This window comes from Limulus polyphemus, unplaced genomic scaffold (genome assembly GCF_000517525.1).
Source record: "Limulus polyphemus unplaced genomic scaffold, Limulus_polyphemus-2.1.2 Scaffold9456, whole genome shotgun sequence".
Taxonomy (NCBI): Eukaryota; Metazoa; Arthropoda; class Merostomata; order Xiphosura; family Limulidae; genus Limulus; species Limulus polyphemus.
In genome coordinates, this window is record NW_013675066.1 from 667 (window position 1) to 12,783 (window position 12,117).

Below are 12,117 nucleotides of genomic sequence, written 5' to 3' on the forward strand. Positions count from 1 at the left end.
TGAGATTTACTACGAAATAAGCATTATCCTATATTTTTTTATTCGTTTTGGCTGAAAAAAGCACTTTTTCCATGTTTCAAAAAATTCATATTTTCACAGAAAAAACCAAAGACATAGCCTATGTTTTTTCCAAAAATTTTTAAAAATCCGTTTTTCTTCAAATGTCAATAGAAAGATGCTCTTGATGTAAGACTTTCAAAATGGATATCCTTCCTTCAAAATTCCAAATACTTATTTCACACTGTTATTAAAATTTCGACTAATCAGACCATATTGACAAACTTACCGTACATATCTAGTTACGTATGGTGAAATTGATATGAAATTCAGTGACAGGTTTCATAACTTTACATAAAAATGGGTTAAATCTAGGAACAATACCTATGTATTAAAATTTACTTCGAATTTGTTTTAGTTATTAGACAAAATGTCATTATTCCAAAATATTGTATTTCAGGAATTGTAGAAAAAAGAAAGTACAAGCCATGGTTTTGGACAAGGTATTTACTTAACAATGAATACATCTGTATGTGTGAAATAGAGGCCACAAACATTCACAGATTTAAAAATAACAATCAGCTTATTCATCAAAATCAAAAGAAACTAAATTGCTAAAACTGTATCAAATAAAATAGAACTTTTTGACATAAAAAGCCTCAACAAGAGGGATCAATTTAGGAACTAAGTTACTTTGTCATTTCTAAATGGTTGCACTCTAAATATTGGCACAATGGTGAAACAAAAACATTGGCTTATTTTCTTTCTTTTTAACTGAATTTTGACAAATGTGACCCTATGTAGAAAACTAAAAGTACAATTTGAAATAATAATAACAAATATATCTTAAAAGAATAAAAGCATACAAGATATCTGCTGAAAAGAAATAACAATACTTTTTGATGATGAGAGTTGAATATAGTGTTATTAGGTATGAAGTGGACAATACTTTCACCAATAAGAACTGTCATTGGTAGTTACACTCATCTGATCAATATCATGAAAGATTTTAGCAAATAGTGATAATATGATGATGTGGAATGATACATTAAACAACTGGATTTTCTGATGGAACTTAAATTTGACCAGTTTTGCTAAATTAGGCTATGCAAATGTGGAGTTAAAATCTCCAAAATAACATTTACAATGCATAGTCGGATAAGACTGATTAACAATGTTTTGTGTCAACAAATATATATATATATATATATGTATGTACATCTTAAATCATGAAGAGGAAAGGACTATTCATCTCATACACAGAGTTTACACTGAAAGTTAACTACATGATTCTGGTGAAAGAGTATTTACACTTCTGTTTGCTGAAAATGGTAAACTAAGTAAATCAGTGTTAAGTTCCCTGCCTTGCTCAGCTGGTGCTTAAGTAGCAGCTTTTTCCCACACCAGAAACAATAAATAGCATCATATATTTACATTTAGTACTGGTATAAGCAGCTCAGTGACCGATATTTTCACTAATATGTCGGGAACAAAGAATCAGCCATGAGAGAACCAGGTCCAACAAAGTCTACTACTGTCGCCATCATGAGTTGGCTCAACCCCAACCGAAGTGCTAGTGACTGAAACTGATAAGTCATTTGATAATCATAATCTGATTCAATAAAATAGGTTATTCTCTTGAAAACCAATTTCAGAGTACACTTTCTGTGGGCCAAAGTCAATTATTATTAAATATATGCAGAAAAAGTATTTCATTTTGTTTATATTGACATTTTAAGTAATATTCTTTATTTGATCTACACATATGAGTCATGATTCTGCATCTCATCAAAATTACTTAAGTTGCAGCAACTCAATTTTTTGTTTTCATTTTTTGAAATATTACTAAAAACAACTAGTTGTCAGTGACTTGGGACAGATGATTGTTCTACACATATACCCGCCATTGAAGACTCTTCACTTCCTGAGCTTTGTCTCAGATTCTCAGTTGATGATGAGCTTGCTGGTTTTGCTGAAGTTACCAAAGATGGAGAAACACAACAGAATGTTAAATTTGTAGACTGGAAATCTGGTGGGGTCACCATTTGTTCTCTGTATATAGCCCCAGAAACTGACAGGGGCTGGTGGCTTCCAAGCTGCATATTCATTGAACCAGTTTGAGTACACTCTAATGATGATGGCATTAACTGAGTGTAAATATTGAAGTCCATGAAATTGGAAGACACAGCAGATGATGACACATGATTCCCTCTAGTGGAAGAAGTGTTTAGGCCAGCTTGAGAGTGATAGGATTGGGCAGAGTCTAGTCCCACAACTACATGGGAAAATGAACTTATATTACCCTGCCCCTGTGACTGATGGGAACCGCTATGATGATGCCCTCGAAATCTGTGACTAGGTCCATGAACATTATAAAGAATGTGGCCATTTGAAGGTGTATTGAAGTAAAGGTGTTCACTTATGGAAGCTGACCCTCCTATCACTCCTGAAGTTGCTGTCACTGAAGGATTTCCAACAAGTCCAGATGAGGAGACCCACAAATGGCTCTTTGGTAATCCTGTATTGATTGGACTCAAAGAATCTATAGCAGGGCCTATGGAAGTACTATTACTAAACTGTATCCTAGAATATGACTCTGAAGTTTGAGTGTATCTGTGCTGATGAGTTTGAACCAAGCCTAATCGGCCACATGGATGAGCAGCAGAGCCTGAAATACCCAAAAACCCACTTATTATTGTAAATCTAACTTACAGAACAAACAATAAAACAAAACTGTAGAGAATATTTTAGTTTTTAATGTGAAAAAGATAAATTCTGAGAATAACAGTTAAGGAATAATAATATATATATATATATATATATATTGTTTTGTTCAATAGTGGTATAAGTTCTTGCTATTTGATTTTTAATAATATAATCAATATTATATGTTTATATTTGAGTAATGAATAAATTTGATACATATTACCCTAACAAAGTTTCAATACCTCTGTTTTACTTTATAATTCAATTCTAAATGACATTTAACCTCTAACTCTGCAGTTAGAAGATATGCTATACGACATTTATGATATTGTTTGTATGTGTTAAACATATTCAAAGCACACTATGACAGAAGTAGAAAAAACAAGAAAGAGAACCTACCAGAACTTTCAGAAGTTGAGCCTATTACTCCTTTCCCAACAGAACCAAACCCTGGGCTATTTCCAATAACTTGGTCCACAACAACACATGAAATCTTGCCAGGAGATGTGTTGGTGCTTTCATCTCTGGTTCTTTTGAAAAAACTATGTTGGAGGCAGTGATATGGAGTGATACGTTTCTTTGGATCAAAATCCAACATCTGGGAGACTAGGTCTTTGAACTTTAAATAGTCAGCAACTGTATGACCAGGTTCACTGAGCCTTCGACTTCCAGGTCCACCAGTATCACATCCCAAGATATCATGAAGTCTTCTAGTACCTGGTTTATGATACTTTTCAAAAAGAGACTTGATGTAATGTGGTACACTTTATTGATTAGTAATAAACTCAAAACACAAGTATGGAAGACAACAGAAGTATTAAATATTTTATTAATGGTTGGTTTAGAATTTTGTATACAAAATTTAGACTTTGCCTGTCTTGTTTTAGTCTTGAGAGGAAGTTTAGATTCTATGCTGAATACTTATTAGTATACTTTATGAGCAGACCTTCTCATCCTTCAGAATCTTAACATGACTTCACCTCGTAAATGACTCATAACAGAGCTGAAACATAATCAAAGGTTTTAATGATGGTTTCTTAAAATTGTTCTTAGATTGATATTCTGTATATTGTTAAGTATTAGTATTTAATTTTTTAAACTCTCAATTTACTTTCCCAAGATAACTAACTATGTAAAAGATGGAAAAACACTAATTTACAGCAAATTCTCCTGGACATGAACAAAACACACACAAACTAATTATGCATTACATCAAGGTCTTACATTTTTCAGTTCTCGTGGTTTCTTTAGGATGTATGTCCCATCTGTTAATTTGTCAAAATATTTACGAGCTTTGTGGGCTTGATCAAGCATGTGCCTAGGAGGTATTCCAAGTACTTCAACAATCTTGTTCATCTGATCCATCTACAAAATAACAAACTTTCAAATAATTTTTTTCTTAAAGTATATAAATTTGTTATAAAAAATTCAAAAAACTGGAAATAATAGTTCAAAAGATAGTTTTGAATGAAGACATAATGTTATGACAGCAGAAGTCACATGACGCTGATGAGTTTCTTGAATGATCAGGGAAGTCTGAGTGTGCTCGAGATGCCCTCTTGGTTAGTATATAAGCATGGCAGAGGACGCCAGGGGGGATATATGAATGAATGAAGAGACAGAAGTAGTTACTTTGAGTTCCATGTAGTTTATAATTCTGTTAGTTTTGAGCTAGTGAGTCAAAAGTGTGTTTTGCACTCATCAAGAGTGAAGTTATCGAGTTTGTGAACCTCTGTGATTTATAGCGTGTATTATAGAAGTTGTTAAGTTTAAAGTGATGAGAAATATACTGATTGTGGAACTACTGTGTACTAAAAGATTGTATCAAGGAAGAATAAACTGGTTTAATCAAGAAAAGACTTGTATTGCTGAAGATCCTCTGAAAGAATTTCTACCGGAAACAAATAAACAAGCAGATAAGTAACAATAATAAACCTTGTTATATTGCTCAAAGAAACTCTGAATAAGATTGATGATTAAATATAAAAATAAGAGCTGAGATTATATAGTAAAGAACTTAAGCTTGGCATAACATAAAGAAGGAAGATATTTAACAAGATAATTATTTCAATATCTAAGCCTACTTTGGATAAATATATAAATCTGAAAGCTTAGATTTTCCACACAACTTAGTCATGAAGATTAACTGTCAGTTAAATAATTTAAGAATTATTTATTTTTATTTAGCCATTTTGTTAAGAAATGTAATTTTTTTTTTACTTTTTCAGCAAGAGTTGATTAAGCAGCCTTAATGTTATGTTTTGAAAATAAAAGCAATCGTAAAAACTTCCTAGCCTTGTATATTACTTACAAAAACATTCTACATGAAAAATAGCTAATTAATAATTACAACTAGATGCGAGTTCTGTTCATCTTCTGTTTTATTACACACAATGTTTGGAAATTATGTCATTTGAAATTAATTTGAAATGAATTTTATAACAACCATCAAGTCTAATTTGTTTTTGTTTTTTTTATAAATTTCGTGCATAGCTACATGAGGGCTATCTGCACTAGCTGTCCCTAATTTAGCAGTGTAAGACCAGAGGGAAGGCAGCTAGTCATCACCACCCACGGCCAACTCTTGGGCTACTCTTTTATCAACGAATTATTACACACAATGTTTGGAAATTATGTCATTAATTTGAAATGAATTTTATAACAACCATCAAGTGTAGTTTTTTTGTTATTTTTTAAATTTCCCGCATAGCTACACGAGGGCTATCTGTGCTAGGCATCCCTAATTTAGCAGTGTAAGACTAGAGGGAAGGCAGCTAGTCATCATCACTCACCACCAACTTTTGGGCTACTCTTTTATCAATGAATAGTGGGATTGACTGTCACATTATAATGTCTCCATGGCTGAACGAGCAAGCACGTTTGGTGTGACAGGGATCCGAACTCATCAAGTCTAGACGATTGGTAGAGTCATTCATGATATTTAACATCCCATTTCTTACAGTTCGACACATATCATCTACGTCATTCATTGTACAACTCTAGAATATGTAACTTCTTCTCAGAGATGTGGTCAAGACCAGGTGAGCAAGACCAAAACCAAGATCGAGATCAATATAGTTTTTATGTAATGAACTTTATAATCTAAATAACATTTCTGAATAAAAACAAAAGCTACAACAATAATGATAAGTTTTCTTTTTCAATTTTTGGTTGCATAAAAAATATATTAATCTCAATCTTGATCATGGTCTTGACAGACTCAGTCTTGGTCTTGCCCATCCAGTCTAAACTACATCCATGCTCAGCATCAACCAAAGAGCATGGTCCACTTGCACATATATGGCTTTTAAAAAAAAACTAAGAAATCTATCGGGAAATATAATATAAGGACAACATATCAATACTATAAGACATTAAGGTTCACATCCAGAAAATTACAAATCTCAAGAGCTTGCCATACAGTGATGATTTATTTTTTAAAGTGATTTGTGCTATAACTTCCATAAAGAAAACATTGTAAAACAATTTGTTTGTTTGAACTTAAGCACAAGGCTACACAATGGGCTATCTGTGCTCTGCCCACCATGGGTATCTAAATCCAGTTTCGAGTCTTGTGAATCTGCAGACATACTGTAGAATAAAAGAAACTTTCTGTGGTATTTTTAATAAAATTGCACAATGAAAACCTTCTCTGCTCAAACAAAAACATTGAATACATTACCGTTTTGATCATAAGCCTATATCAAGTTTCCAGTTTTCCTTTTTGTATTTGTATCACTTATCACTTAAGGTGGCAAACAGAATAATGTGTACCTTCCATTAACCCATAATGGTGATCGTGTCACCAAGACATTACTGCACGTGTAAACAGACATGTTTTTCATTTAAATTCAATTAAAAATTTAAAAAGGATAATGATTCTAATTTCTGCTGATACTTTTTATTATGGTCCTGATTAATTTCCAATGAATTCAAGTAGATAATTTATTATATTTCCTTTATTTTCTCCACATGTTTCCAGGATTTTCCTCAAAAGTATTAATTATTTTCTGTTTTTTTAGGGTAAAAATGACATTAACAAACTCACACTTACACTGTATTATATTAATTATATTATAATTGTGAAGTAATTACCTATAAATATTGAGTACGTAATTTCAAACACATATTTTATTACTTTATCCTGCGACAAATACCTAATAATCATTGCTTTATTTAAGTAAAAATACCCTTATTAATTGGAAACTGGTGTAATAAGAAGCTCCTTCTTATTGGTGTTAACACAAATTTTTATGAATATTTTTGTTTACTATATATGAATTATGGCTAATATATTTCAATTTGGCAAATTAATTATTTTTTGATGTAAAAATAAAAATTGCAGTACTCCTCAAAAGAACAGCCAAATTTTATTAATTTATATTTTGATTGGATTAAAACATTTTCTGCTCGATAACAAGGGTTCTCCTGTGCGTAGTTCTACTAAGATGCAATCTATACTCCACTAATATTACACAATAACCTCATTAACTCCACCAAACAAGATTTCTCTTTTATGGAGTTCTACCAAGATGTAACCCACACTCCACTAATAGTGTACATTAACCTCATTAGCTCCATTAAACAAGAGTTCTCCTGTATGTAGTTCTAATATGATACAGTCCATACTCCACTTACTATTGTACACTAACCTCATTAGCTCCATTAAACAAGGGTTCTCCTGTATGTAAGTTCTACTAAGATGCAGCTCATACTCCATTGATATTATAAACTAACCTCATTAGATCCACTAAATAAGGGTTCTCCTGTATGTAGTTCTACTAAGATGCAGCTCATACTCCATTGATATTATAAACTAACCTCATTAGATCCACTAAATAAGGGTTCTCCTGTATGTAGTTCTACTAAGATGCAGCTCATACTCCATTGATATTATAAACTAACCTCATTAGATCCACTAAATAAGGGTTCTCCTGTATGTAGTTCTACTAAGATGCAGCCCAGGCTCCACATGTCAATAGCCATATCATATGGTATGCCAAGAAGAACCTCCGGTGAACGATAAAATCTACTTTGGATGTACTGATATATCTAAAGAAAAGATGCACAAACATCATTAATGAACACAAGAAGAATAAACAGGAAGATATGCAATGAAAAAATATTATTTGATTTCATTGGTAAAACATTTTTTTATTGCCTTTTCTGAATTCAGCATGTATAGAAAATATTTGTATTAACCCTAAAATTACTGATAAAGTCCATGAGGATAGTGTCAGATACTTTAACACACTTTCTTGGATATCTATATAAGATACGAGTCACACAAAAATACCATCAACATAACAGTTTATCTCACTAATTACTCCAGACATTCCCTATGTACACAGAAAACGATTAATTTCACTCAATTTCTCGGACAGTTCCATAAACTGAGTATCATAGTAAGCAAAAACACACAATTACTCAATAGGATATAATATGCAGACCCCACTGGTATGAATAATATCTCAAGTAATCAGTAATTTGGGGATTAAGCTAAAATAATATTAATAGGAGAAATAGTTATTATATATATTCATAAAATTTATGTAGTGTCTTATTTTAATACATAATCTTTTTTGAAATCCAAAAATGTCTTTTCTTACTCTCTGTCCCAGTTGACATGAGCTGCCAAAATCAATTATCTTGATGGCACTATGTTTTGGATTACACAATAGGATGTTTTCAGGCTTCAAGTCACAGTGAATGATGTTAAGGTCAACATTGGAAAGAAACACTAGAGCTGTGCACAACTGCTGAGCAAACTTGCGGGTGAGGTTTAGAGACACTCCATGGAAATTTGTGTTTCTCAAGAGATCATACAAGTTGTAGGAGAGAAGTGGAAAAACCAGACACAGATGATTTCTCCAAATGAAATTATCTTTGAGTTTTACTGGTGTGAAAAAAAAAAGATATAAAACAGTCATATAAATTATTGAAAATAAAACTTGCTTTCTAGTTTGTTGTTAAGCTCAATATTACACAATTGGCTATTCTGCCGACAGCAGATATTGAAACCAATTTTTTGCTTTATAAGCCTTGAGACTTACCACTCAGCCACTGTGAGACTCTGGCCTTCAGACTTACCACTCAGCCACTGTGAGGCTCTGGCCTTCTAAAAATATTAAATTTTATGATATGTTTAAAGTACATAACTGGGAAAAACTACTAATTATTTATTATATGCATATTTATGTATAAAATACAGATTTATTCATTTATAACATAGTAAAATAAATAAATACAAGTTTACCACCAAAAACCAACAGAATTGCTTTGTATGAAACAATGAAAATTTTGCAATATTAGAGGCAGCATTACAAAATATATTATATTCAAATAAAGTTAAGCACAAAGCTACATAATGGGCTATCTGTGCTCTGCACACCATGGGTATTGAAACCATGTTTCGAGCATTGTAAGTCCAGAGACATACAGCTGTGCCACTGTGGGGCAGGTAAAAGTCAAAATAATTTTATGGAAATTTTTTTAGACAATACAAATTCTAAGGTGAACGTGATTTAAGTTTTTAGGTTTGTATTTACGTTAACCAGAAAATTTTGTGTTTGTTATTTGCTCATTTTTTACCACAGAACATTAAAAAAAATGATAAGAAATAATATGTATTGTATGTTTGATTTCTCGCACAGCTACTCAAGGTCTATCTACACTGGATGTTCCTAGTTTTCAAGTGACAGATCAGCAGTAAGCCTGTTAACCAACATTACGTACCACCAACTCTTGGGCTACTCTTTAAGAAGGAATAGTGAGATTAAACATCACATAACACCACTATAGCTGAAGAGGTGAGCATGTTTGGTGATAGGTTTCGATCACTAAACCCATAAATTACGAATCTAGCACCCTAATAACCAAACTTCAATCATGTTTCACTTCTTTGTTAAGCCTAAAAAACAGGATAATAAATTTACAACATTTGGTGGCTTAAATAAATCATCTTGTTTATAACAGTATTTGTAATGATATTAATATGATTTCTACTTACTGTATCACAGAGAAAAAATCCAAAAAACCTTACTTAAAACTGTCATTATCAATTATTACATCATACAGTTAAACACATGAACTTAACAAAAATTGTGTTTAAATTTTCAAAGGGCTCATTAAAATAAAAACTCTTGTATAGAATAGTTACAAACACACTACTGCTATTACAAACAATAATTGTCTCACTGTTTTTTTTTTTCAATTTCATAATTCATGTTGATTAGTAAGTTTGCATTTTTAAAACATCAAATTGCCATTAAAGTGACCAGTTGCTCCCACCAGTGTGAATAACCTATGTATAAATACATACTCAACATTTTCAAATCTTTAGTGAAGACTGCATATTTAAGATACGCTATTGTTTGCAAATAAATCTGCTAAATCCGATTCTACTGTTATATTGACTACTACAAAGCATTTTCTGCAACATTCAGTACATGTTTACTTTATGTAGTGCCATCTTATGAGTACTGTCAAAACTAACTTTGCATGAAATTGAATATTATATATTGAATTAATAAGCACTCTGACCCAAATCTACATTTAAAAAAATATTTAACTAATAAACAAATTCAGAACCCTCCAACAAAAACAATTTTATTAACATAGGTTAAGGTATAGTTGTATCTTTTTGGAAATAATTTTGAAAACCCCAAAACAGCACTGAGATATTTTTAAAACAATAAACTTTGAAAAACAGTAAGAACATTCAATACCATTTACAGGGTAATTTCCACACAACAAACATAACAGCATGCAACAAGTATGATTTCTTATAATAAAACAATGCCATCAACAGATATGATGGACTCGTCCATTACGCTACATAAGACCTCCACTTGCATATATTAGATAATTTAAAACAGAGCACTATATTACAATATTCTATGCAATACAAGTCACTACTCCTCTATTTAATTATGAGATATATATATATATTCTTTTTAGAACTCATATTAGCAAGAGAACTGTAAATGGTCATTATTTTGTACAGAATATGTAAATATATATATATATCAACTTGAATTCTTGCAGGAGTGACAGAGAAGATCCAAAATCAATTAGTAGGTAAGCAAAGGAAATACTTTAACATATCCACCTTTCACGTTTAATAGAACTATGGAAATAACATGAGGAACAACAGTATCAAGGGGATAGACTCATTTTCTGTTAACATTTTGGTACTGAACTTGCTTTGTCAAATTTGTATATTACAGAATCAGACATGACCTAGTGAGTGAATGCCTGAATTGTAAGTCAGAGAATTCATGGTTTGTGATCCATTGCTATAAACAAAAAAAAAATAAAAAAAATAATGCTATATGTTACGACCTAAGGTGTGCTATAAGTGTGACAGTCATATCTACTTTTTTAATCAAACACAAAGAGCCCATGGGTTAGAAGGTGATGATGTCAACTAGCTGCCTTCCCTCTAGTCTATCAACGAAAATTAAGGATGGATACGTGCAAGTAGCCACACGTAGCTTTGTGCGAAATTCTAAAAAACACAATACATTTACTAACTATGCAGTAATATACTGGTTTAAAACTCTGGTGGCATCCTAAGTATCTAGAAGTCTATACCTATACTTTTAGAGTAAAGAAATATTTCAAAATACACATTCCAAAAAATTATTCTATATTAAGATTTCTACACGGGTACTGATTGGAAGCAAAATTATTTTGAAAAAGTGTTTTTGAAATTACTTATTTTATCTTTTCCCATCTGACAGTAAGTTCCCTTTCCTTCATAGTTGTTCATTGTCTCCAGGAGTTTGACCTCAATCTGAGCTTGATTCAGGAAAGGTTTTTTGTTCTTAATAATTTTTATGGCAACTTGACATTCATCTTCAAGGTCATAGGCCTTAACCACCTGAATTTATAATAAAGATACAGATTGCAAATAGAAGCTGTCCTTTCAAGGAAAAACACTCTATATAATGTTTTAAGTTTTGTTGTAATAATTCAAGATTTCTCAATATTCAATCAAACAAACACAAACTCACCAAAATTAGAACACCGCTATGAATTATTCATACCTTGTTTCTTCATAATTGATAAGCAAAAATTAGTCTTCATGTAAAATATTTCATAGAAAAATAGAAACAAATAGATTTATATCTACATCTGTCAAATAACTGCATCATTTTTCTAAGAATTGTTTTCTTATAAGTAAAATAAATATGTTTAAAACTGCAATGAAATGTTGATATTTTTTGCTTATCAACACGATTTTAAAATATGAATACAAAGGTTATTTTTTGTGAATTTTAAACTTTTTAAGAATTTGAGTATACCAATGATAGTAATCATATATAGTATACCATTAATAGTAATCATATATAGTGTTACCATTAATAGTAATCATATATAGTATATCATTAATAGTAATCATATATAGTG

General features: G+C 31.4%; 1 protein-coding gene across 1 annotated transcript in view; it reads right to left on the reverse strand.

Annotated features, from left to right (window-relative positions):
• Positions 1-494: 494 nt before the first annotated feature.
• Positions 495-12,117, reverse strand: part of LOC106475929 (dual specificity tyrosine-phosphorylation-regulated kinase 1B-like) — a 20,267-nt gene continuing 8,644 nt past the window's right edge. Inside the window, exons 3-8 of the mRNA XM_022379934.1 lie at positions 11,422-11,587; positions 8,313-8,599; positions 7,609-7,755; positions 3,928-4,068; positions 3,103-3,433; positions 495-2,665 (exon numbers count right to left, since the gene is read on the reverse strand). Coding sequence (XP_022235642.1) covers positions 1,860-2,665; positions 3,103-3,433; positions 3,928-4,068; positions 7,609-7,755; positions 8,313-8,599; positions 11,422-11,587 — 1,878 coding nt within the window. The 3' untranslated portion in view covers positions 495-1,859. The remainder of the gene's footprint in view (positions 2,666-3,102; positions 3,434-3,927; positions 4,069-7,608; positions 7,756-8,312; positions 8,600-11,421; positions 11,588-12,117) is intronic.